Below are 27,170 nucleotides of genomic sequence, written 5' to 3' on the forward strand. Positions count from 1 at the left end.
AGAGGGAGACACAGAATCGGAAGCAGGCTCCAGGCTCTGAGCTGTCAGCAAAGAGCCCGCTGTGGGGCTCGAACCCACGAACCGTGAGATCATGACCTGAGCCGAAGTCAGTCGCCCAACCAACTGAGCCACCCAGGTGCCCCAATTTATCATATTTTTAAATGGGTGGGGGAAAAAAATCAAAAGAAAAATAAGATCTCATGATAGGTAATAATTTTATGAAATTCAAATTTCAGCTTCCATAAAGAGTTTTATTGGAATACAACCACACTCATTCATTTATACATAGCCTATGGCTGCTTTTACATGATAGCAGAACTGAGTTGTGATAGAGACCATATGGCCTACAAAGCCTGAAATATTTACTGCATAGCCGTGTACAGAAAAAGTTTGCCAACCCCGGCCTACAGCCTGAGGGGAGAGAGAGAGAACTCTATGGGCCAACCAGAAATCCAAGTTTCAAGGTTATATCTTTCATTGCACTGCAATCACATGGTCTCCTTTGGCTCTTCCAGCAGCCCCAGGAAATAGATGGGGCAAGTGAGGAAACGAAGAAACAGAAAAGTCATGTCATTTTTCCCAAGGTCTCACTGTTGGCCAATAAGAGACCAACTTCCATCTCTCCACCTCACTCTCATACTCTGTCCCCAGCATCATACCGTCTGCTAGCATAGTAACCAGTTCCTTTGTTCATGCCCCAAATATTATTTAGCTCCCAACCACGTGGCAGGGGCTTTGTCTGCACTGGAGATACGATGAAAGGGGCATCCCTCATGGAACTGACATTGCAGTGGGAAGGCAGGCATTTAATCACTTTCTGTGCTGAGTGCTAGGAAGGAAAGGCACAGGACATGGTGAGAGTGGACCCCAAAGTGACCTAATTTAGCCTGGTGTGTCAGGAAGCACTTGTGGAATGAGGTGATGTTTCAATTAAGACCTGAAGGATCAATTGGCCTATGAAGGTGGGAGGTAGGGAATATCATGTGAAGACTGGGGCAGAAAGATATTTGGTGAGTTCAAGAAGCTGAAAGGCCAGAGTGGCTAGAACAAAATCGACAGTGGGGTAGTGACAGGAGAGAAGGCTGAAGAAATCAGGCAGTGGCCAAGTGATACGGCAAGTTTTAAGTCCCATTAAAAACCGGGAGCTTGATCCTAAAATTGCTAGGAAGATACTGCAAACTGCTGTAGTTTGGGTTCCTCTGAAAGCAGAGCCTGAGGCAAGGACTTGGGTGCAGGTAGTTTATTTGGGACGAGATTCCAGAAAGCCAGGGCAAGGAACAGAGAAACTGGGAATGGAGGGATGGGAAACCCACTAAAGGGTGCGTTACTGAGCTGATACCAAGGTGGGCAACTGGGGCTCAGTCCTGCTGGGGACCTTCTAAAGACCTGTGTGGAAGGTGCCCTGGTTGAGAGTCTCTCAAGTGCACTTGGGGAGGGGGTGCTGGTAGTAGGCACAGAACTGTACACATAGCATGCTGAATTCAGGTAGGACAAGGCAACTTTATGGGGCAGAGGGGACACAGCGTTTGGCACAAATGGTTTTAGACAATTAGATTCATGTGTTTAAAGTAATTCTTTCAGACTGGAATAGAGAAGGGGTAGAATGGAAGCCAGGATCCCTACAGGGGAAATTCCTCTAGTGGCAGAGGTGGTAAATGATAATGGGTTGAATGGGAGGGTAGCAGGGAGAATACAGAGAAGTAGGTGGATCAGATAAATATATGGTAGTTGGAATCTATGGGTCTAGATGGCCAATGCTGGGCCTATGGAGGGAAGTCAGGAGGACATGCAGGTTTTGAGGGGATGGCAGTGTCATTTATCAAGATAGGAAACACTGACAGAGAAACAGGTTTGGGGCGAGAGAGGGAAAACGTTGGATATAAGCTCAGTTTGGGATAAAACGAGTCTGACGTGTCTGCAGGTATCCAAAATGGAGATGTTGAGAAAGTGACTGGATATAGAGATGGGTGTAGCAGGAAGGCCTTAAAATTGTCCCCGAAGCCTCCCACCTCCTGGTATTCAGAGCCTTGCATAACACCTCTCCTTTAATGACTTGCTTCTAACCAATGGAATCAGCAATCTGTGAGAGGATATCACTTCTGTGATTAGTTTACAAAAGCAAAAAGATGTAACTTTCATCTTGGTAGAAGCCTCTCTCATTGCCTTTGTGGCCCCCATGTCTTGAAGCAAGGTATCATGGTGTAAGCGGCTCTCTGGGGAGGCCCACATAGTAAAGGACAGAGAACAGCCTCTAGCCAATAGCCAGCAGGGAACTGAGGCCCTCGGTGCAACCACCCAGTAGGTATTGAATGCTGCCCGTAATCACGTGAGTGAGTAAGCCTAGAAGTGGATCCATTCCCAGCCCAGCCTTCAGATGAGACCCCAGCACTGGCCAACACCTTGATTGCAGCTTCATGAGAGACTCTAAAGAACTCACCTAAACCATGCCAAGACTCCTGACTCACAGAAACTGTGAGATAATAAATGTGTATAGTTTTAAACCATAAATCCTTGGGGTAAATTGTTATGCAGCAACAGATAACTAAGACAGTGAGACTGGACTCAGATTGCAAAAGGCAAGTGGGGTGGGGAAGTGAAGACAGTAGTCCCCAGACTGCTACCTGTGTAAATGATCCAAATTAAGTCCTTCTCAGGGTTTCAGTTTCCTTTCCAATAAAATATTTCTTACCCTGCTCATTACTATGTCACAATATAAGACACTCTGGAAAAGTACTCACATCATATGCAAATCTAAAGTAGGAATGTGTTTAAGACCTTTGACATGAGCATTCCAGGGCCAACAGTCATCGAGCCCACAGAAATCAATGTCTAAGACTTTCCTCCATGCCTCCCATCCACGTACCTTTAGAAAATTTGCAATGATGAGAAATGCAGAAGGTGGAGTTAAAACGATGTTGACAATGTATAGTTGAGGATGAATTGATGCGAGTGAAGAATAAAACTTACTTTTTAATAGCAATCAGCTCCCCAGACTCAATGCTTCGTCCCAGTAGGACGGAACCATAGGTTCCATCCCCAAGTTGCTTGATCGTTGTGTATCTATTCATGGTGTGCCCGCTCAGGCCGGACACTCATCTCAGGGCCGAGGCGGTGCAGTCCTGCAGAGGCAGCAGGCCTCCCCGGAGTGTAACCAGATTTTTCGATGGCAGCACCAGCACAAGGTATTCAACAGAACGTGACTATCTCCCAAATACATATTTTCAAAGATCAGTCTTCTGCCTGGAGAGAAAAATGAGAGACAAGGGTAATTGCTAAGGTACATTTTAAGTTTGTGTATTTTTATCATCTAAATCAGGAGTCAGCAAACTATAACCCCCCAGGCCGCCACCTGTTGTTGTAAATAAAGTTTTATCGGAACACAGTTATGGCCACCTACTTGCATACTGTCGACAGCTGCATTCACACAAGAACAGAGGTGAGTGGTTGTGACAAAGACTATATGGCCTACAAAACCTAAAGTAGTTATCATCTGGCCCTTTACAGAAAAAGTTGGCCAACCTCTGGCCTAAATAATGCTCTTTTCCAATTTTTACAAAATGAGAGATACCATTCTTGGAAAGTGAATTTGTCACTGACTCAGAAATGAATCCGTTCCAATTCAATGCTTTTCTGCTGACCAGCCACTGTGGGCAAACACTGCATGAAAACTATGGTCGACAAAAATTGCCGAGCTACAAGAATCTGTATATTTAGTCCAGATTTAGTACTAAATATACTGTGTTTTGTGTAATTCTGCTATGATTTCCAATGTAACAAAGCCAAGAAATGCTAAAATTAAAGCTCTCCTGATATGGAACTTACATGTGCTCCACGAACTATTTGTGGCTAGGCATCAACAGTATTATTTTTACTACTAGATGTACAGAAGCTAAACAAAGAACAACTAATTTCTTAAGGTCTATATGTAGGGTATGCCCTTTTAAAGTCATTGGGTTGTGGGGCACCTGGGTGACTCAGTCAGTTAAGCATTTGATTCTTGATCTCAGCTCAGGTCATGATCTCAGTCTGTGAGATAGAGCCCTGCACAGGGCTCTGTGCTGACAGCATGGAGCCTGCTTGGGATTCTCTCCCTCCCTTTCTCTCTGTCCCTCCCTTGCTCATGCTGGCTCACTCTCTCTCTCAAAATAAATAAACTTAAAAAAAAAAAGTCATTCAGTTGTGTTTTCTTTAATAAATCACTGATTTTTCAATTTATAAAATTGAGTCATTCAGTCTGCCTGGTAATAGAGAATATGTAGTAATAAGTGATTGCAATGCTTTTATGTAAACATTAATAAAATATAAAAGCCAAAATAAAAATAAGTTGTTTTTTTAATATAAGCTCTACACCCAACATGGGGCTTGAACTTATGACCCTGAGATCAAGAGTCACATGCTCTACCAACTGAGCCAGCCAGGCACCTTGAAAATAAAGGTATTAAAAAACAAACAAACAAACAAACAAACAAACAAAAAACCTATAGCTGTCAAACTAATTAGTGAGAAGCCAAAAGATCAGAGAATACTGATTAGAAGTATGTGACATTCTGCACCTAAATCCAGTCTATGCAGCTTCTCCTTCCAGAAGAATTCCAGTGAATAAATGTTGATGGAAAGAGGAAAATAAAAAATTCACTATTAGGTAAATACCACAGTAAGATTTGTTACAGACAACATTCACTGATGGATGCAACTATTAGTGAATGAAAGGTTGAGGAGAAACTGGATATTTGCATAGTTTCAAAGTATCTCTTAAGACACTAACTCCAAAAGGAAAGATGATTAACTCCATAAGGAAAAATCCAGCAAAAACTTCCTTATCCAAGTGATCAAATTCAATGTAACCATTAATAAAACTTATGACATCATGAACTCTGGATATGATGCTTTGAGAAGGGCATATCGCTTCCGTGGCATTCTTACCAAAAATGCAGAACTTCAATCTATTCATAGGAAAACTTCAGACAAACCCAAAATGAGGGACATTCTACAAACAAATGACTAATAGTCTTCAAAAGTGTCAAGATCATAAAAGGCAGGGACAGGCTGAAGAACTGTCACAGATTGGAGGCAATTAAAGAGACATGACACCTAAATGCAATATGGGATCCTGAATTGGATCCTGGAACAGAAAAAAGACATTAGTGGAAAAGTTGGTGAAATTTGAATAAGGTCTGTAGTTTAGTTAATAGCATAGTGCCAATGCTAATTTCCTAGTTTTGATCATTGTTTTATGGTTATGGAAGATATTAATATCAGGGGAAGATGAGTGAAGGATTTCTAGGAATTCTCTGCACTGTTTTTTGCAACTCTTCTGGAAATCTAAAATTAGTTCAGAATTAAAAATAAATCCAGGGGCACCTGGGTGGCTCAGCTGATAGAGCATGTGACACATGATCTGAGGATTGTGAGTTTGAGCCCTATGTTGGGAGTAGAGATTACATTAAAAATTTTTTTTAATAAAATAAAATATTAAAAAATAAATCTGGTTACAACCTACTGAATGGGAGGAGATATTTGCAAATGATGTATCTGATAAGGGGTTAATGTTCAAAATATATAAGGAACTGATACAACTGAACCCCAAAGAAACAAATAATTCAATTAAAAATGTGCAGGGGCCTGAATAGACATTTTTCCAAAAAAGACCTACAGATGGCCAACAGACACATGAAAAGATACTCAGTATCACTCATCATCAGAGACCTGTAAGTCAAAAATACAAGATATCACCTCACACCTGTCAGGATGGCTAAAATAAAGAAACAACAAGTGTTAGTGAGGATGTGGAGAAAAAGGAACCCCTATGCACTATTAGTGAGAATGCAAACTGGTGTAGCCACTGTGGCATGGAGGTTCCTCAAAAAATTAAAAATATAATTACCATGTGATCCAGTAACTGCACTACTGGGTATTTACCCAAAGAAAAAGAAAACACTAATTCAAAAACATATATGTACCTCTATGTTTATTGCAGCATTATTTAGAATAGTCAAGATATGGAAGCAACCCAAGTGTCCATTGATAGATTGATGGATAAAGAAGATGTGACACACACACACACACACACACACACACACACACACACGAATAGTACTCAGCCATAAAAAAGAATGAACCTTGCCATTTGCAACAACATAGATGGACCGAGAGAGTATGTTAAGTGAAATAAGTCAGTCAGGGAAAGACAAATACCATATGATTTCACTCACATGTGGAGTTTAAGAAACGAAACAAAACAAAACAAAGGAGACAAACAAAAAAGACTGTTAAGTATAGAGAACAAACTGTGGTTGCCAGAGGGGAGGTAGATGAAGGGATGGGTTAAAAAAACAAAAAACCAAAAAAACCAGTCTACGTTCTTGTGAAGGTTGTGCAAGACCTCAGGAAGCTTTACATGTAAAGGTTATGTCTGATTTCACCACACTCTATCATATAACTGGAGAGCTTTCTGAGATTAAGCTTCCCCCATCGCAAACTCATTTCCCTCCCTCTAGAGCCATTTTAAGGCCCCTGGTTAAAGGGGCATTTTCCTTCATCTTGAAGCGCTACAGGATCAAACTCCCTGCAACTTCCTGCAGCAGCTCTTTATAGTGATGTATTCCATTGCTGATTGATAAATATTTATAAAGCACCTTCTGTATGATAGACCCTATGTTAAAGCCTGGGGATACAAAGAATATACAATATCGTTCCTTTTTTCAAAGATCCTAGTCTCATGGCAGGGGATGAGGCTGGTGGGTGGGCCCAGATATGTACTCATGAATATGCATTAAGGTATTTCAAAAACATTTAGGTTTGAGGTACAGGACGTGGGAGGGGTTAAAGAGAAAGCCTGCCCCTGGCTTCCAGCTAGGTCAATTCCATCTGGGCTGAGGAGGGCATAAGCAAAGTCTTCATAAAAGATGGAGCTTGAAAAAAACAAGAAAAGTAGGTGTTCTGTTAGGTAAGACATTCTAGCAGTCCAAAGAGCTGAAACAAAGGCATAGGGGCTTCAACCTGGGAGGGAGGGGGTGGGGAGCTTGGAACTGGAGAGACAGAACCCCAGAGTTTTATTTGTAGAGGGCCTCAGATGCCATTTTGAAAAACAGAGGCTTCGACTGGATTCTGTACTAGGGGAGAAGGAAGCACTACAGAGGACGTCATTGGATCAGTGGAAACGACTGGAATACAGATGACAGATTAGGTAAAAGTACTGCATCTGTATTACATTTCCTGAAGTTGATGCTTGTCCTGAGGTTCTATAAGAACAGTGTTAGTTTTAGAAAATACATCCTGAAGGATATATAAGTAAAGGACCACGATGTATGCAATTTCTTCTCCACTGGGTAGAACAAAAATATTATGTGTGTGAGAGGGAAGGGTGTGAGTATAGAGAGGGAACAAATGGGGTAAAATGTGAATAATAGGTAAATTGGGGTAAAGGTATATGGGTTTTCTTTGTACGATTCTTGCAAGTTTCTTCCTGTATGTTTTAAATTACTCTACATTAGGAGTTTAAAAGTGCTCTTCAAAATGGTAGAGGAAGGGAATCATTTTATTTCAGCTTAAAACATACAAATGTAGATTTATTCAATAAAACTTACTATTAGAGGGGCGCCTGGGTGGCTCAGTCGGTTAAGCATCCAACTTCAGCTCAGGGCATGATCTCACACTCCGTGAGTTCAAGCCCCGCGCTGGGCTCTGTGTTGACAGCTTGGAGCCTGGAGCCTGCTTCAGATTCTATGTCTCCCTCTCTCTGACCCTCCCCCGTTCACCCTCTGTCTTTCTCTGTCTCAAAAATAAATAAACACTAAAAAAATTAAAAACAAAACCCCTATTAGAACACTATCATACACCATGGCTGTGTCTCAACATAACACAGAAAGAGTACTTGAACCACAACATAGGCAATTTTTGACTCTGCATTTGTTTTCCCCTTTTTCATATTTGTCTCCATCTATTTTTGATGACATATATGATTTCTACATCATTCATAATTTCATTTCCAACAAATAAAAATTCCTAAACCATTGTTGTATGTCATCTTCCTAAAAATCACTGGTACCTTGATTTGTCACATATCAGCTAATAAATCACATGCTCTATTAAAAAAAAGAAAGAAAGAAAAAAGGAGGCTTTGAGTTAGAGGCAGTGGGGCATTAGTTATTTTTTTTTTAACTTGAGAATAACATGATCAGATTTGTATTTTATAATCCAATTAAATAGAATATTTTTCTTAATGTCCAACTAAAACTTGCCTGTTCTAATTTAAGCTAATTTCCTCATGCTTTGTTTTTTTGCAGATATAAAGAAACTCACAAAAATATGTGTGGACATGAAATTAGTAATCCAATGTGTGTCTCTCAGCCTTCTTGTGCTTTAATTATGCAACCTTTCCTCATAGGACCTTTTTCCACTCCTTTAATTATCTTTGGCATTCATCTCTGAATCCTCACACATTTCTCCTCCCCTTGATGAGTTGTGGTGACCAATCTTAATAATGATGTACATTCCAGTACCACGTGGGCTCTCCCCCACTTTTTTTTTTGCAATGGTGTCATACTACTGATTCATATCTATAAATTATTAATCATAGAAGCCCTTCTTTGGTAGTTAGTGTCCTACTACTTCCTCATCCAATTAAATTGTATGATTGGGATAGTGCTTTCCTAGATTATCGTTGAGAAAGCTGTTTGTGAAAGAATTAAGAACTTGAGTGAAGTTAAGATAGAGTCATTTATTTAACACGGCCACCCTAACAATTTCTCTTTGTTATAGTTTGTCATATTATCATAGAACAAAATTCAATTACTCTAGCAAAATTTGACTCTCACCATGCCATGATAGCTGCTTTTTAATCTTACATTATTTTAGGTAATTACATAAATGATTGTACAATGGGTCAAACTAGTGTCTCTTCAGGCACTGATGTCAGGTTGACAGTGTACAATTTTACTGAACCTTTACTAAGATGCAAAGCATTATGCAAGGCTTTAGGGGCACATTATGGATAAGATAAGGGTCTTTCCTTAAATAACAACAGACACGATCCAAAAAAATGTAGAAAGTACTATGAGAATATGGTACAGAGAGCAACCAACTCCTGGGTGGAGGGAGGGATCTGACAACCCTTTGGAGAAGAGGTAGTATGGAGATATTGAAGAATGAGCAAAGTTTTGTTATACAGAAAAGGGAGAGAAAGGAATTACAGATGGCGGAAGCTATGTGTGAAATGTCGGTGGTACGGGACCTTGGTGTGTTCACAGGAGGGCAAATGCCTAGTGGTTCCATCCCTGGCTGAACATTAGAATCACCTTTTAAAAAATTTTTTTAATTAATGTTTATTTTTGAGAGAGAGAATGCGAGCAGGGTAGGGGCAGAGAGAGAGGGAGACACAGAATCCGAAGCAGGCTCCAGGCTCTGAGCTGTCACCACAGAGCTCGACACGGGGCTCAAACTCACGAACCACAAGATCATGACCTGAGCCGAAGTCAGATGCTCAATTGACTGAGCCACCCAGGTGCCCCTAGAATCACCTTTTAACAAATAACAGATGCCCAGGCCCCACCTCTAGGGAATGAGGTCGGGGGCGGGGGTGGGGGGGGATGAGTTTCAGTAGTTAAGAAAGCTCTCCAGGTGATTCTAATGTGGAACTAGGCTGTGAAGTATAGGGTTAGGACATAAAGACCATGGAGGGCAGTAAAGGAAATGGCAGGAAATGCCTAGAAACTCAGGGTAGGACCCAGCAGAGAAGGGGTATATTTGTCATGCAGGAATTTGGTCTTTACTCTGCAGAGGGGAGCTCTCCAGGGCTTTCAAGCAGGGAAATGATTGGAGAAAGATCCCTCTGGAGAACAAACAGATGTTAGGATAGAGACACTAGAAGCATAGAGACTAGTTTGGAGGGTCTGCAGTAGTCCAGGTGATACCTGCTGAAGGCCTGAACGAAGGTCCCTGACTGGATGAATCTCAGATACAGGAGATACGGGTTTGGAGTAGGGAATGTGTGTTTGTGTTACTCGGACAAGGTGCAGAAATAATGGGTCTGTTTTCTAAGGTGTTGAATTTGATGTATGTACAAAACCTCTCACTGGAGATGCTCCATAGATAGCTACAAGCGGTTTTATTTTTTCCAAAGACAATGCATTATTGGAGCTCTTATTAGGAGCACAGCATTCAGACAAGGTTGATACATTGCACAACTCTGGATGACAAACTTTGAGAGATATTGAAGAACACAATCAAGGGCCTAAATAAACACACAAGAAGAGTAGTTGAAGAAAGAATACTTGAAGTGAAAGAGACTTAGGAAGCCATGATCATAGTTTCAAGTGTACAAAGGGGTATAAGAGAAAAGGATTAGTTACGCTATGTCTGGATCCATAGAACAGAACCATGGCCATTCTCTTGGCCTTCTAGTCTCTACTCTAGTGGATTATTTCCCATACTAAAAAAATGCAGTGGTATTATTCAAATTAGCATTACACAAGAAGCATCAGTCAACCCAAAGTCTATTCTGAGCACACCCCAGCAGGAACTGGTTAAACACATTTGAGATCAGTATTTTCAGTTCACCATTTTTGTGGTGGCCCAAATATGATGACTCATGTCATAATCTGAAACCGAACAAAACCCCACTGCTGCTCTGGGAAAACAACAGGGCAATGGACAATGCAGTAGAAAAAAGAAGGGAGAGACAGCAGATGCCATTGCTGATCTACCCAATAGCAATGTTCCCCTTCTCGCTTAATTTACAAAACCCTGATTTTATTCAGGATCCAACATAATCAGGGATGGCAGCCACCTACCACAGCCCCAGGGCATGAACTCTGATCAGTCTAAGCCAAGCAAAGCAGTTCCACTTCTCACTAAAATTTGTTTAGGAATGGAACTATGGCTCCCACTTAGAAGATGGAAAGGAAAGTGAGCTGGTAAGGGAAACAGAAAGGCTTCTGAGAAGGAAAGATAAAGACAATTGACAAAGAGGCTGGCCTATGTTTCTGCCTTTAACATGGTTGCATAAAACTGTAATGTTTAGGGCTGAGACAGCCTTCTAGTGACTATGAAAAATCAGCTCTAAAGATGAGAATCCAATCTGCTGAGAATGGATAAAAAGAAAGAAAGAGGAGGCTGAGTCCATGATGATATGATCTCTGAAAATATCAGCTTTAAATTTCTTGTTATATGACCTAATTAAAGGTCTTTGTGGCTGAAGCCAATGTTAGATATTCTATTGAGTACAGCCAAAAGCATTCTGGATACAGTAGACTAAGGCTACCCTGACTTAAGAGGCCACATACAAAATTCTATCTATACAGAAGGTGGTAGATTAATCAATCAACAGTTTGAACTTCTGTGGCTAGCATGGTTTTTAAGACTAAAAGAGGAATATAGCTGGAGACAAATTAGAAGAAGTAATTCTCTGCTAGCCTAAGGTTTATTTTCCATCGACCATGATCTGCTTCCATTCTGGAAGAACAAATGACTACAAATCTTGTGGTGAAACAAACATGACTGTCCAAATATGGCCCTGGGTGTCACTCAGAGTTGCCTGCACAACTAGCCAGCTGGGACTGAGGATTCTTCTCCCCAGGATTTATCCAAACCCAACTTCTCTTGGACCTTGAAGGTCCCTCCAACTTAGGCAGATGGCGCTCCCAGATAAATATTCTCTATAGCTGGCAACTAAACCTAGATTCTGTAAATCCTCTAATAAGGGCCCAATGGACAACACCGTTCTGATGCCCACGTGGGACCCACTCTGGATGTTACCAATAGTGAAACTTACCGCATGGAACAACAGAGCTTAAGTGAAAGGCAACCAAGGAAATCCAAGAACTCTCAGTCTGAGTCTTAACAGGAAAGAAGTTTCAACATACTAATGACTGCTTGTATTGTACACTCCTCTTTGATGCTTGAGAGACAGCTACATCTACAGAGTCAGTTCTTGACAAAAATTAAGTGACAAAAAGAAGACAACCATCAAATGTGTAAAATGCATATGTGAAATAAAAAGTTTGGTACTTCAGTGTATTTTATTAACTGAGTGTTTTGGAATGCTCATTTAGAACAAAAGCCACTCTGCACTACTCTATGTTTTTAAACTGTAGCTAACTCAAGTTGACTCAACTCAGTATGAAAACAAATCATGGTCGTATCATTCTGATTCCCCTCAAGCCCATCATGTCTGCTCTTCTCCACAACATAGTGTCTGTAAGTCATTCCATTGAGATCTCAGTACATAAGGAGAAGACAGTTTCTACTTTTGAGTTCTTTACAACTGGTAAAAATTTTACAATTTTTTACAACTTGATAAAAAGGCAAAGCACTGTCTTTTCCATGGTTGTGAGGTTTACCCACATTTATGTTGCACAACATAGAAATATATGAGATATATATTTTTATAGAAGTATACACATATTGGGGCCCCTGGGTGGCTCAGTTGGTTGAGTGTCCACCTCTTGGTTTCAGCTCAGGTCATGACCTCAGCGTTTGTGGGATTGAGCCCCACATTGGGGTCTGTGCTGGCAGCGTGCAGCCTGCTCGGGATTCTCTCTCTGCCTCTCTCTCTCAAATAAATAAATGAAATAAAAAAATAAATAAACTTATTTATCAAAATAAATAAATAAACTTAAGAAATAAAGAAGTATACAAATATTTCAGATATACAGGAATATCTGAAATATGCTCAAAAAGTTAAAGTAGCAACAAAATACCACACATGTGAAAAATTATGCACAAGGGACTATGCTCAGTTTTGAGACATAAGATCCAAAGAGCTGTGGGAGGAGGATCTGGCCTGTAGGACCTTCCCATGTAACTAGGAGGTGGAACGTACACAATGACCAGGAGACATGGCGGTTGGGGTAGGTTCCCAGGAGGAGTGTGGAGACAACAAGAATGCTATAGGTGCACAAGAAGTCACTTTGCGAACCACAGGTAAGGAATCTTAAGGCTTTGGGCGACTGATCTCTAAATAATGGCTAATTTCTCTTGTTGAGGACATGCCATTTACCCATATGCTGACAAAAAATAACCTTTAAAAATATATATAGGGGTGCCTGGGTGGCTCGGTCGGTTGGGCGTCCAACTTCGGCTCAGGTCATGATCTCCCGGTTTGTGAGTTCAAGCCCCGTGTCAGGCTCTGTGCTGACAGCTCAGAGCCTGGAGCCTCCGGGTTCTGTGTCTCCCTCTCTCTCTGCCCCTCCCCTGCTTATGCTCTCTCTCTCTCTCTCTCATAAATAAACTTTAAAAAGGTTTTAAAAAAAAAAAAAAAAAAATATATATATATATATATATATATATATATATATATATATAAACTCTTCCTTATCAGCTGAATTAGTTTCCCATGGCTGTTGTAACAAACTACTATAATAGTACCCTGGTGGCTTAAAGCAACAGAAATTTATTCTCTTACAGTTCTGGATGTCAGAGTCTGAAACCAGTACTGGGCTTCTCAGTGGGCTGAGATCAAGGTGTAGGCACTCCCTTCAGAAGCTCTAGGGGAAATCCCTTCCTGGTTTCTTCCAGCTTCTGGTGGCTGCTGGCCTTCCTTGGCTGTGGATGCATCACTCCAGTCTGTGGTCATGTTGCCTTCTCATCTGGGTGGTGTCAAATCTCCCTCTGCTTCTTTAAGAACTTGTATTTGCATTTACGCCCACCCAGATCATTGAGGGTACCCCCCTCACCTCAAATTCCTTAATTTAATACACATCTGCAGTCTATTTTACCATATAAGGTAACATTCACAGACCTGGTATCTTTGGGGGATCTTATTTAGTCTACTACTCTCCAACAAAAGTCTCCAAGCCTTTCAAACAATCATCTGAATTATGGAGCAGTGCTTTTCATTCATTCAAAGTTGAATGTTTTAGGAATGGGATGAGAAATCTGTGCTTACTTACCCAACGAGTTCCTTTTTGAAATACAGAGAGGATTTCTCTTTAATTTTGCACAGTGGACAAGACTTGACAATGCTGACTGAAATCCCTGAATATATGACATTAGCATATGGTGATTCCTAAGTGTGGACCAGGGGTTGCCAACTAGCAGCCTGAGAACTGAATTCAGAGGTATGCTTTGAGGCTACATTTAAAAATGGGGGGGGGGGGGAGCCCTGGGCCACTCAGTTGGTTAAGCGTCTGATTCTTGATTTTGGCTCAGGTCAGGATCTTGTGGTTGGTGGGTTTGAGCTCTGAGTCAGGCCCAGTGCTGACAGTAGTCTCTTTTTCTCTCTCTCCCCCTATCCTGTACTTTCGCTTTCTCTGTCTCTCTCAAAGTAAATAAACTTTGAAAATAAAAATAAAAATAGGAGCTCTACGGGCGCCTGGGGGCTCAATCGGTTAACGTCTGACCCTTGATTTTGGTTCAGATCTTGGATCCCAGGGTTGTGAGATTAAGCCCCACGTGGAGCTCCATGCTGGGGCTGGAGCCTGCTTGGGATTCACCTCCCCCCTTCTCTGCCCCTCCACACCTCATATGCATGCACTCTCTCTCTCTCTCTCAAAATAAATAAACATTAAAAAATAATAATAAAAATAGGAATTCTAATATAAAAATGAGATTTGGGGTTTCTCTGGAAAAACTGAAGAGCTAATAACACGGGATCCTTAGCCTTCTATGGTAATAAGTAGCTAGAGAAATGTCACCATCCTTTTAGACTTGACAAGGGTCCCCATGCTCATCACCGTCCCCATCTTGCCTGTTGTCCCTAAAATGGATACCACATAGATTGCCAATATTTTTAGTTGTCATATATTTTTGTAACTTCACACCACTCGGTTACTGGTAGAAAAATATTTCTCTGTTCCTGTACCTCTGTTGAAAGAGACAAAGTAAAAACTAGCCTGAACCACATGAGGCACCCCCCCCGCCCCGAACTGCCACATTTGAAGAAAAACTGGAGAAGAAAAAAAAATTTTTTTTTTAAAAAGAGAAGAGCAATTCCTTTCCTGTTTAACAAGCACATACCCAGCTTTCCTGAGTCTTCTACATTTCTTCCTCTGCCTCTGACAGAATTTGAATTCACAGCTCCCAGTACTGACTGCCGTAGTAGTGAAAGGAATGCAGCCACGCATCTTTAACGTGGGAATCGGCTAACCCGATGATGAGCAGTGCTCCAAATACTGCTCGGACTCCAAGAATTAATTTGGATAAAGCACTTGTAACTAAGCCACACTTAGCCTCCTAATATATCAATGAAGCCAAAAGGGCAGTAACAATAATAATTTAAATACTTAGCATGTGTATAGTATTATTATGAGTGCTTTACATATATTAGTGCATTCAAATCTCACAACTCTATCCATAGACACTATTATTATTATCCCTATTTTACAGATAAGGAAACTGAGGCACAAGCAACTTGTCCATAGTACTATTACCATCATTCTCTCTCCCCCCAATTTTCTAGATCAGGAAACTGAGACATAAGTGACTTGTCCAAGGTTATGTAACTGGTAAGTGATAGAGCTAAGATAGGAACCCAGGCTGACTGTACCAAACTCAAAAGTAAGGTTGCAGAAGATCTAAAGATCATGAAACCTTTTGAGGATCTGAGAATGGGAGGAATTAGAAGTACTTTGTAGCTCAAAGTCCAAATACGGAAACCAGTGATGTCGCCATGCTCTAGGTGGCCTCATTCTGCAATCAAACATCAGCGAACCCAGCAGGGACCTCCCCAGCACCAACTGTCTACAATGGAGGCAAAGTGGATGCAGATAAAGAGGGACTGGATCCCACTTTCAACTCAAATGCATCGTCACATAGACTCTGGGCTCACAGGCTTGTTGAATGCTTTTAAATAGCAAATGATGTAATAATGTTTGAATGTCTTCACCTGTCCTGCAGAATAATCACCTTCTCCTTGGGGTTTTGTGTCTTGTTTTTGTTTTTTTTTAAGGAAAGGTTTTTATTATTATTATTATTATTGAATGTATGTGTAGCTGTACGTATGTAATCTTTACAGCAAACATGGGGCTTGAACTCATGACCCCCAAATCAAGAGTTAGATGCTCCACTAAGCCAGCCAGGCACTCCCTCCTTGGGTTTTTAAACCTGGTATCAGGAGTCATCCTTTGCTTTTAACTTGGGACCCACCTGGGATAAGAAACCTTGACCACTTAACCATGCTCACACCACTTAGTCAAAGTTACTGTTGTTGGGATCATTTAGTGCTCTATTTAAAAATCCTCTTTTTAATTCAAACAGAATAATTTTTCTGTGACTATGTCACATATTGTAGATTGCCCCAAACCATTATTCTGGCTAAAGCTGAGATGCCCTTGACACCCTCATTTTTTTGCAACACATCCAGTCTTCTAATGAACACTAAACAGAAGTCTTTTTCCCATAACACTATTTGATGCAGGCCCAGTATCTTCTGAGTCTGATTTCTTGGTTTTCTTTTACAGAATACATAATAAAGGAGAAGAGTATACAAAGAGAATGGTGTATGAAGTATACATCATCTGTAAGACAGCTGTTTAATCACTTAGATTAGTGCTCTCAGTTAGTTTCCTCCACCTCGTCCAGATCACATGGGTAGGGTCACAGGCACCAACCCTGTGACTTGGAGTACCTCTTGATCCTTGGGTTTACTTTCTGTGAAATCGGGATGTTGAACTGACTCATGATGAAATGAGGTGGTTTTCCCTCTCTAATGATCAGTGATTCTGTGACCCTGTGTAAGGATTCAAGTTAGTTTTTGTCTTAGAAAAAAAAGGACTGGGGCGCCTGAGTGGCTCAGTTGGTTGAGCGTCTGACTTTGGCTTAGGTCGTAACCTCACCTCTCGTGAGTTTAAGCCTCACATTGGGAGAGCCCTGTGTCAGGCTCTCTGCTGTCAGCATGGAGCCCACTTTGGATCCTCTGTCTCCCTCGCTCTCTTTACCCCTCCCCCACTTGGGGTCTCTCTCTCTCTCTCTCTCTCTCAAAAATAAATAAACTTAAAAAAAATGACCAATGTTTCCACGTTTCCTGTCACCCATGTAAAAGCTAGCAAAGGGAAGGTAGTAGACCAGAGGGACCCTGCATGCTACATGACATTCTTTCAGAAGACAGTGCTCTACTGACTCAGCCAGGCCCCCCAAATCAGAATCTACTCCTTTCCTTCCCTCTCAGTCCAGCTCAAACAGCACCTCAAGAGCCTCCTGTCCCAACCTGCAATAAGAGACACAGCTAATGGCTCTTTCCCCCAGCTACAACAGCATCCTGTCCCCACCTCATTGCTAGCCTCTCCCTGGGATCTGTGACATGCAAGCCTGCCCTCTGCATCAGCTGGAACACTCACCATGCTTCCTTCATCTCTGTGGCCTCACACCTCACATTCCACTTGCATACAGTAGGTACTCATTGTTTGACTGGTCAAAAGTTTAATTTTAGTCTTTGCTATTTATTTCCTGTACCACCCTTGGTAAGTATCTCCAAACATAGTGCTATTTCTTCATGTGCAAATTAATGATAATCAAATTGACCTGACCACAAATGCTGCGAAATTCTGAAATGGAGAATAGTAAATACCATGGAAAGGCTAAGGCAGGGCTTTCCCACCACAATGCTGGAATCAGTGCTTCTCAGAGAATCACAGAAAGGCCCCCTCAGTGTCATCAGATCAGGCCTTCGGCCTTTGGGAAAGGCTGTACTCCACTAACACAGACATGCAGCCTTATTTTGCTTTCAGAGTTCCAGCAAATCTCTGAAACAAATGTTATGGTTTCTCTGGTTAGGTGACATTGGGGAAAACCTTCCTGCAATCCGCCCCAATTCCCTCCCTCCCTCCAGCTTCAATCCTCAGCGGAGGCCAAGAACATCTGCTTGTGGCCAGCAGCTCATACCATGTACCCTGCTCATTCACAGCCTGGAAAACAGGCTAGGTGCAGGGACAATAGTAGTCCATTCTTTATTCTTAAACCTTGAGAGTCATTGAATTGATGTAATAATTACTATTTTTTTCTTTTAAGAAAGAAGACAGAAAACGGTACACAAACTTGGCCTTGTCTGGCAGTTGTGGTTTACCAGCCATGTTAAATTCAGACCCCTCCGAGCAGCTTTTCTCCCTCAGCCTTAATCGTTTTACACCAAAACTTTCTATCCTCAGAGGAAAACAGAATTACGTGCAAAATCATTAAATGGCCCTTCTCATGGCACTTTGGAATTCCATTTTACCTCATCCTTCAGGTAATTACACATTGTATTGATATTCAAACGTGTCATAACTTCACAAGAGTTAATGTTGTCAATTTACTTTAAAAGGGTACTAAAAATAGTACATTTGTGTTTATATTTTTCTTTCTGGGGCCTAATCTTTCTGCTCATATTCATTTTAGCAAAAATGTCTTCTAAGTACTTTGCCTCTTAGAATAGTGCTTTTTTCTGCATTGGGGACAGCAGCCAGAAGACCAAAAGAGCCTTCTTTACATGGAATCCGCCTTGCCTTTACCTCGACAAAGGAATGCATTAAAGATGCTTTTGGCTACTGCATCACCTGGAGTGAAGGGAGAAGAAAATCAGCTACCTGGTGTATCTCTGCTATTCCCCAGAAACTATTCCAGTCTCGCCCTCCGTCTCCTCCTTCAATCCCACTTCTGAGCAAAAAACTTCTCACGCACCAGGGTCCTTAACACCACAAGTAGGATCCATGACTTCCCATTGCTTCTCCTAGGGTACCAAAGGGCGCCCCTGCCCTGAACCAAAAAAAGTCTTCAGTCACTTGTAGGTTACTTTCAAACTGGGACAAGTCGTTGTATGTGGCTCATGCAGACCGTGAAGAACTGAAGGAAGAGTGAAATGTTGAAGAGCTGGAGGAAGAATCACTGTACCCTGACTCGTGTGACACTGTGGATGAGCTGGGGGATGGTCCCCAAAGCTTAATCAAGAAGGCCATCGAGGGTGGCGATAGTCGGGCCCCAGCTGCCTGCCTGATTGCCACCTCAGGATGGAAGGGTGGGCGAGGTAGGGTGAGGAGCAGATGGGGGCAGTGAACGAGAACAAGTCACTTATGACAGGTATTGTGCAGATATTACAGCACCTTTAACTCAGGAGCTGACCTCAGTCCACAGAAGATGCTACGCTGTCATACACAACAAACCAATCAGTAACACAGATGAAAGAGGTAAAGGCTTAATATAAAAATAAAATAGAGCAGGGGTCAGCAAACGTTTTCTGTGAAGGGCTGGTAAATATTTTAGGCGTTGAGGGCTATGTCTCTGTCACAACCACTCAACTCTGCCCAGGTAGCACCAAAGTGGTCACAGACAATACGTAAATGAATGGGCTGTGTTCTAGTAGAGTCTATTTAAAAAAATAGGCAGCAGACAGACTATGACTACAAGGCACAGCTTCTCTATCCCTGAAACAGGAAATCTGCACATAAACATTTTAAGTACTCTCCCCAATAACGCCTCGAGTACCCTTGGATTACAGGGTGGCTCACACAAATTGTGTTCATCCTGAGAATATAAGCGCTTTTTAATTAAAAATTTTTTTAAAATATAATTTATTGTCAGATTGGTTTCCATACAACACCCAGTGCTCATCCCAACAAGTGCCCTCCTCAAGGCCCATCACCCACTTTCCCCTCTCCCCCACCCCCCATCAACCCTCAGTTTGTTCTCTGTATTTAAGAGTCTCTTATGGTTTGCCTCCCTCCCTCTCTGTTTGTAACTTTATTTTTCCCCTTCCCCTCCCCCATGGTCTTCTGTTAAGTTTCTCAAGATCCACATATCCGAGAATATAAGCACTTTGTGGGCAGAAGTTTTATTATGTTCATAACTACATGCCCAGCACCTAGACGTGTACCTGGCATGCAGCTGGCACAAACAGCTGCTCACAACAAACATTTGTTGAATGAATAAATTAATGAAATGAGCACATGATGGGTCTGTAAAGGGTAATTGTGACTATTGGTGATTTTCCTGTACCACCAACCCCACGTCCACGGCTGTCCCATCCCCTTGTGCCCCTCCTTTGAAAAATTGGACAATAACATGGGGGCCAGGGCATGAAAATTATGAATCCTCCTAAAAATTTTTACACAAATTTGAGAAAACATTTGCTTTTTAACAGCTAAGATAACACGTAGAAATATGTTATCTTTATTTTCTCAGTTTTGCCTATGTTAAATCAAAATTTAATAAATTGACTTTCAGAGCAAAGGCAGTGTCCAAGAGGCCAAAATCATTAATTATTACTTATTATTATTATTACTCATGCAGTGAGTAACTTTCACAATATTGTCAAATAGTAGTGGGACGTTATACCATAATACTTTACCTTCTGGCTCTGGGCCATTATCTTTCATAGTAACCATGAGGGCAGTCACATGTTATCAGCACTTCCTCACAGGTCGTATTACACCTACAAGGTAAAATATGACTCACATTGATCTTTCCTCAGAAATATGGGGCTCTCACAAGTTCCTGGCCATCACTGCACATTTATCAAGTGGCTACTCACAGCCCCAGGTGTGGGGGAAAACATATCAAAGGAAATGTGAGGTACTGTCATGGTCCTTTCACTTAAAAAAATTGAGTTAAGGTGACAAACTTAAAATTCAGGAAAAATTTAAAGTAAGATAATATATAACCCAATACTAATTACTATAGATTGAATGCTAAGATCATAGACACAGCTTAAGGTTGAGGGAATTTTAGACTACAGAATTAGATTTTCTTTTCCTATATGGGACCTTAATGATTATGCAATACTCTCACTTTACCAATGAGATCTTGAGACCTCATTACTACGAATAGAATCTTGGTTATCTTCAGAGTAGCATACTTTTATAACTTTTTTTTCACCTTCATTTTAGAGAGAGAGAGAGTGAGCAGGGGACAGGGGCAAAGGGAAAGAGAGAGAATCTACAGCAGGCTCCATGCTCACTGCAGAGCCCGATGTGGGGCTTGATCCCACAACCATGGGATCATGACATAAGCCAAAATCGAGTCGGATGCTCAACTGACTGACTCATCCAGGTGCTCCAGACTAGCATACTTTTTAATGTGTGAATATAAGAAGTGTTTTAAGAATTTATTAATGATATATCAAATGCTCCCCATTTCCCCTTTTGTAGAAAGTATATATTGTTAATCCTGAACCACATATTTAAAAAAAGAAGGCAGACTTCCAAAGATGTACTTTCTTCAAACTCTGAGACAACCTCACAGGTCAACACACATAGGGTTTGATTCCACCTGCACAGGTAAGCCCCACCACAAGCACTCTTTCTATGAAGGTTCCCGACTTACAAAGCAGCGAGTCAGGCACTTACTCACTGTGCAAGGACATTTCAGTTTCCCTGCAAGGAAATCAGGAATGGAAGCTTTCCGCTTGGACTGAGTAATTCCCTAGGATCAGCTGAATAGTAGTATTTTCCCACCATCACACAGCACCTCACCAGGAGAAGAGGGATTGAGCGTGAATGCCCACATCAACTTTCCTTACCATCTTGAGAAGACCTGTGTTTCTTCTTTCATTTCTTTGGCTGCAAGTAAAGACATTTCTGATTTCTTCCTGCCATAAACACACAGCATTTGAATGCAATTCGCCCCACAAAATAGTTTGCTTTACCCAACTGTTTTTATAAGGTAACTTTCTAGAACACCTGTGTATTGATAAGAAAGTCAGAACTGTTTCAAGGTGAGCACAGTCACAACCTATGATACAGTTGCACCGTACCCCCAAACAACACGTGTGTGTGTGTGTGTGTGTGTCAGTCATCCCGTGCACACCTCTGTGCACAATCCCAGCCAACCACATCAACCACATCTGAGGTCCTTCTAATTCTCTACTCATAGGGCCCCTCTCAGGATGCTGTGGTTGGCAAAGCCTGCCAATGAGAGAATTTACAGTTCAGTGAGACCCTACTCACAGGCTGAGGGGTCAACATCCACAGAAGGGTCACTGTACCCAGAATTCTGCCAAGAAAGCACCATGGAAGCAGTCCTGCCGCAAATAGAGACACTCACACATACCCCACATGCAGAAACAAAGAAGGGCTAGATACACTCCAACTCAGCAAGGTCCTGCAAAATGAAACGGAGGCGCTTTCCGCAAGAGACCCTGTGAGAGAAAAACAAACAAACAAACTAGAAGGCAGTAGTGTTCCTGGCAAGGTTCAGATGGAAAAACAGCAACAGATCCCAGAAGCAGAGCTGCAGCCAGGGATAACCTCAGCTCAAGCCATGTTAAGTAAGGGCAGGATAACACTCACGGAGGATTCACCGCATGGTCGCCGTGTCCTCTGAGCCATGACTTGTAGTCTACTACAAGCCAGTCAACAAATACCTACCAAATAGGTGCTACATGTTCAGGCCCCTTTGAGTCACTGTGAGGGATGGGCAGATTTTAGTTAAGTGTATGTCAGGCACTGTTGAGGCACCATAGGGCATCTTTGCACCACCACATGCTGGGGAAGGCATTTCCCCTTTCAAATGCTAGGAGTATCCCACAAGGCCACGTGAGTAATAAGTGGAGTCAGGCCCTGACCTCAATTCTGCCTGACTCCAAAGCCCAGGACACCACGTCACCACGCATAAACTATGGCTTCTGCCCTAAAGAGGCTTAAAATAACCTAAACCAATTAGAGATCAATACAGCCAATATAATGAAGAATTAACAAACAAGAATCTTAAGACTTTAAAGAAAGAGAAGAGGAGTGAGTAGCTAGAGAAGACATTAGGTAAGAAGGAGAGCTGGTCTCCTCCTCAGAGGGTGGGTAAGACTTGCATGGGAGAGTGGGGAGGAGGGAGGGAGTTTCTAGGAGAGCAGTGTGAGCCTTGACACTGCAGTGGGAATGAGCCTGGCCCCCTTAGCAGGGCAGCAAGACCAAACTGCATAGAGCACATGGATCTACAGTGAACTGAAAATAGGATTTAGATAGGAGGGGTGAGGCCTGATTATGAAAGCCTTGAAAAATCAGGCAAATTATTTGAGATAGCAAATGGAGAGGAACTGAAGGTTGCAAGGCAAGGAGAGAGTCGAAGTGATAGTTAAAAAAAATTAGATGGACAGCAAATGCTGAAGAGACCAGAAAGGGGAACATCTCATTCATTCATTCATTGGTTTATTCAGCAAACATTTACTGAGGACTTACTAAGAGCCAGGCTTGCTTGGACTGCCAGTTAAGTGACTGCTCCAGTCTGCAGGAGAGGAAGGGTGAGGTTCTGGATAACAACATGGAGGGAGGGATCTGAACAAATCACATTTCAAAGGTCTTGGTGACTCATTGATACAGAGGCTGAAGGAAATGAAGGAAAAGATAAAGATAATTCCAAAGGTTCAAGACTGACATGATTTCCACCTTTACTGGGAACCTCAAAAAGTGCTACGAATAAAACAAACAATGAAAGTATAAAAAGAGCTTTGATGATGTTGAACAGTCAACAAAACTCCAAAAGACCTGTTCTTTATCCTGGCAAGTCGTTTATGAATTGACTGTAGGTAAGAAATTTCAGTGAGAAAAACCACTTCTCTGGCTAAATGCTGAGTTCCCTTGGCAAGGAGCAGAGACCTCTGCCTCCTCAGACAGGCTCCATCAACCCTCCAACACATCCCTCCATCATCTAAAACGAAACTGATCTCATTAAGAAATGTGGCTGCCCACTCCTGACTTTGGAGGAGGGCAAGGCAAAGTGGACAGAGGAAAACAAAAAGTGGGCAGGGTCACTGTAGGGGGCCATATATCTTACGGAGGGGGCAGTGGTACAGGATATCATTTTAAATAGAGGATCACAGCAATGCTTTCATTTCTATACCCACTTCCTAGTATTTTACAATTAATGATCCTCAAATAGATAGGAAGGGATTAAAGATTCTTTACCAAATCACAGCGCTTTGTCCAGAAACTATTTCAAATGTGCATATTTATGCATACATTAACTCCTAGTACAGCTAGCATATGGTTCAGACACAAATTCTTCTTAATAATTTACATGTTGACTACACAAATTTCAAGCTCATTTTAATTGTACATTCAGCAAGAGTACAATTCACTGTTGGGGCACATCCTGAAAGCCTACTCACTGGAAAATGAGACATGAAAACTGTAGCTATCAAACTTCTATCGCTACAAAGAGTGTTACAGGCCAAAATAAAAAAAACAATACCTTGGAGAAATCTAGACTTGCATGCAAAATTCAAGGCAGTATTTTCTCAGCCTGGCCCAGCTTTAGCAAAAGCAGATCTTTACTTAATTGTAAGTAGAAATGAGTACTCTTTTCTGCAGAATGACGTTTTCAACTACTTTTATATTTAAAGTAAAAGCCCTCTATGTTAGTGTCAAAGTCAGACTTTAAAAGGTATATTCCAAAAGAAACGGTTGCTCTGGAAAATCCTTCAACATCACTCTCCTAATATCTACTCAGGGTAGTAAGAAGAAATCAGAGCAGAAAGAAACCCGGTGAAAAATGGTTGCACATAAATGTGTGAAGATTCTGGCTCAGACCCCCTTGTGGGACAGCCACGGGCCTAGTCAGGAAAATTCCAACAGCAAGTCCCCCACATCCTACTAAAGAGGCTTAAAATCGGGCAAGGTCTTTTCTCTCTTTAACACCGAAAGGTAAACACCCATCAAAATCTTCCAGAGTCGGAGCAACCCGGAGTTTCCATGCCAAGAGGGAAAGAGCCACATGACCGCGGAGAGAAACTACAGCCCATTAGCCTCTCCCTCTCCTTCCAGCCCCTCGCGGAGGCCCCGGCGCCGGGGTCCCTCCGCAGTTCCACTGCTTCATCCCCAGTGACAGGTCGCCTAGCAGAAGCCCCTAAATCCCCGGCCCCACTTACTGGCGCCGCGAACACAGGCGGGGGCCCGCCCCTGCGGTGAGCGCAGTTCCTCGGCGACTGGGGCGCAGCAGCCGGATCGGGAACTGGGGGTAGGGGCGATCCCTGCTAGGACAGCCCGAGCGGTCCGTATAGGGACGCCCGGGAGGTCCGGCGAGTCGAACGGGCCGCGCGGCGCATGGTGGAGCAGCAGGAACCCGGCCGCTCTCCAGCCTCCGGCTGGAAAACAAACAAAAGGCAGGGAGGCTTCTAGTGGGGACGACCGGCCGCTTTCCCTGGGAAAAGTTACCCTGCAGCTCCCCTCGCTGGCCCTGCGCGTCCCTGCACCGCCGCGTCCAGGCAGCCCGGGGGCGCCGAGGTGCCGCGCCGCGCTCCTCGCCGGGGCGGACCAAGCCCAGGGATCCCTGCGGTCCGCTGACCACCCGTGTGTCCCCCCGCCCAGCTCCACACGCTCTCCTTGTTGCACGTCTGTGCATCAGGGATCAAGATTTAGAAACGAAGGCCGTGGACAGAGGTTCTGAGAACACTTCATTACAGGTAATCATGGTGAAAACGTTTGCCCGGTTTAAAAAAACATAACCGGGGATGCACGACATTGTGAATGAAATCAGTGCCACTGAAATGTACACTCCAAAATGGTTAAGATGGAAGATTGTGTTATACTTTACATCAATAAAAAATGTTTTGAAATAAAAACGCAACGGGTTGCTTGTTAGCATTCATTTGAACTTGGAGAGCTTTTATACGGTTAGCAACTTTACTTTGAAAGACTGGATTGTTATCCAGGTGGGAAACACTAGATATGATTCATACAACAATTGTATTCTGCGTGTAACTAGTTATATGTAATCTAACACACTTGTGTGTTAAACACAGTCACTTGTGTCATAAATTATATTGTAGACATTACCTTAAATCATCCATATAAAGGCTGGTTCTGACGCGACTTGAAAAAAGAAACTGCTTCAAGCCTTCTCCTCCCCCCTTCCCAATTTAAAGTTACATAATTGCCCCAAGACTTTACATTTTTCAGAACTAGTCGACTGCAGGAGGGAGCAACTTTAGTTGGAGGCATCAGAATCACCTGGCAGGCTTGTGAAAACAGATTGCTGGGCTCATCCCCAGAATTCTGGTGCTGATGCTGCTGGTCCAGGGAACCATACTACCCCGAGCAACACAATTTTAATCAATACAGCAATAACCCATTTACACATTGTGGATCTTTCTCTGAGTTTTAAATTCTCCAGCTCATCTTCATATCAATTTTCTCTTTTTATGTTTGAATTCTAAGAACTCAAGGAATTTTTTTTTCCTAATAGAATCTATAACAAAGGTCTGAATCCCTCTCTCTTCTTCCTCCTATTGAAGAAAAACCCACAAGATACAAGACTTCCTATCCCAACTGGGAAAGGAAGATACAAGAAAGAGGGTCTGAATCCCTCTCTCTTCTTCCTCCTATTGAAGAAAAACCCACAAGATACAAGACTTCCTATCCCAACTGGCCACTTGGAAAACGTGTAACATTTATCTATCTTTGTGTTTACCTATATAATACCCAAACCATATGGCAAATGAAAATTGAAAGTCATTATCAATGAAAAGATAGGGGGCTAAGAAGGGTAGCCTAACAAATTGTATGCTGCTCCCATGAAAAGTGATTTTTAAAATACCTAAAATTACCCGTTTTAGTCAAGTTCAGTTGTCCAAGCAAGTCTACCCAGCAAAAAAGAGAGACAGTCTTGATCTACCTTTAACAAGGGTCCACTGAGCTAGTAAATGGTTTGGGTCAGGAAAATTATAACCCTGTAAGTATAAGATAATACAAATCTGAGGTCTAATGGATACAGTGGATACTGATATAAAATAGAAAATTTAGTAACTGAAACAACAGCATTTTAATAAAATAGCTGCTTAATTTATCGTTACAAATGGTATATTTTATTAAGCTTTATTTATTAGCTAGAATAGAAATCTGAATTAATTGACCAAGAGATCTTAAATTAGCATTCATCATGTTTGATGAAATAGACTAGTTCTGAAAATATTTCAATGCCTCATTTTTCATTTGTGAAACTAATCTTTTGCATTCATGAGTCACATATATCACTTTCCCTGATTACAAATCCTTACATCTGCTCTCCCCCCTTCCTATTTAAACTGCAAAATCAATTTAAAGAAGTCATTGAGAAGAAAGTCATCTTTAAAAGATTTAAGTTTCCTTTAAAAATTAAAAACTATTAAAATTTTTGGCCTTCGTTAAACATGAAGGTACTTTTTCTAGGTAGCTGATTTAGGGTGGAAATAAAAACGTACACATCCAAAGGATGATAGATCCTAATATTAAAAGATAGCCGTTGGTCTTCCTTATTGTAGCTCACCATTCTGCCACCCTCTCCCTTTTTTTGCCCCT

The 27,170-nt window shown here is 41.9% G+C and overlaps 2 protein-coding genes across 10 annotated transcripts in view; both read right to left on the bottom strand.

Annotated features, from left to right (window-relative positions):
• The window catches only part of CILK1 (ciliogenesis associated kinase 1), a 37,322-nt gene extending 34,248 nt beyond the window's left edge, over positions 1-3,074 (bottom strand). For 2 of the 3 annotated variants that reach the window (XR_009263036.1, XM_058734250.1), the window contains exon 1: positions 2,968-3,074. Coding sequence is in view for 1 of the 3 variants with exons in the window: in XM_058734250.1 (XP_058590233.1) it covers positions 2,968-3,068 (101 nt within the window). In the remaining 2 variants the exon portion in view is untranslated. The remainder of the gene's footprint in view (positions 1-2,967) is intronic. The other variant, XM_058734252.1, reaches the window with a different exon arrangement.
• Positions 2,968-25,064, bottom strand: LOC131514353 (uncharacterized). Of its 7 annotated transcripts, none has more exons than XM_058734253.1 (4): positions 24,764-24,874; positions 21,425-21,464; positions 20,255-20,338; positions 2,968-3,240 (listed from the first exon to the last, which is right to left on the bottom strand). In XM_058734253.1, the coding sequence occupies exons 3-4, from the start codon at positions 20,289-20,291 to the stop codon at positions 3,098-3,100; spliced, it is 180 nt and encodes a 59-aa protein (XP_058590236.1). In that variant the 5' UTR covers positions 20,292-20,338; positions 21,425-21,464; positions 24,764-24,874; the 3' UTR covers positions 2,968-3,097. The 7 variants fall into 7 exon arrangements, with proteins under 7 accessions (XP_058590236.1, XP_058590237.1, XP_058590238.1 ...); XM_058734254.1 differs by having other exon boundaries at positions 21,252-21,464; XM_058734255.1 differs by lacking the exon at positions 24,764-24,874 and adding an exon at positions 21,955-23,065.
• Positions 25,065-27,170: the final 2,106 nt, after the last annotated feature.

This window comes from Neofelis nebulosa, chromosome 6 (assembly GCF_028018385.1).
Source record: "Neofelis nebulosa isolate mNeoNeb1 chromosome 6, mNeoNeb1.pri, whole genome shotgun sequence".
NCBI classification, from domain to species: domain Eukaryota; kingdom Metazoa; phylum Chordata; class Mammalia; order Carnivora; family Felidae; genus Neofelis; species Neofelis nebulosa.

Excerpts from the sequence above, each read along its gene's own strand:
- LOC131514353 (XM_058734253.1), bottom strand. The coding sequence starts at position 20,291 with ATGGTTACTATGAAAGATAATGGCCCAGAGCCAGAAG. Across the intron at positions 3,241-20,254 it reads TAATGGCCCAGAGCCAGAAG|GCAGAAGACTGATCTTTGAA; the intron begins GTAAAGTATTAT and ends TTTTCTCTCCAG.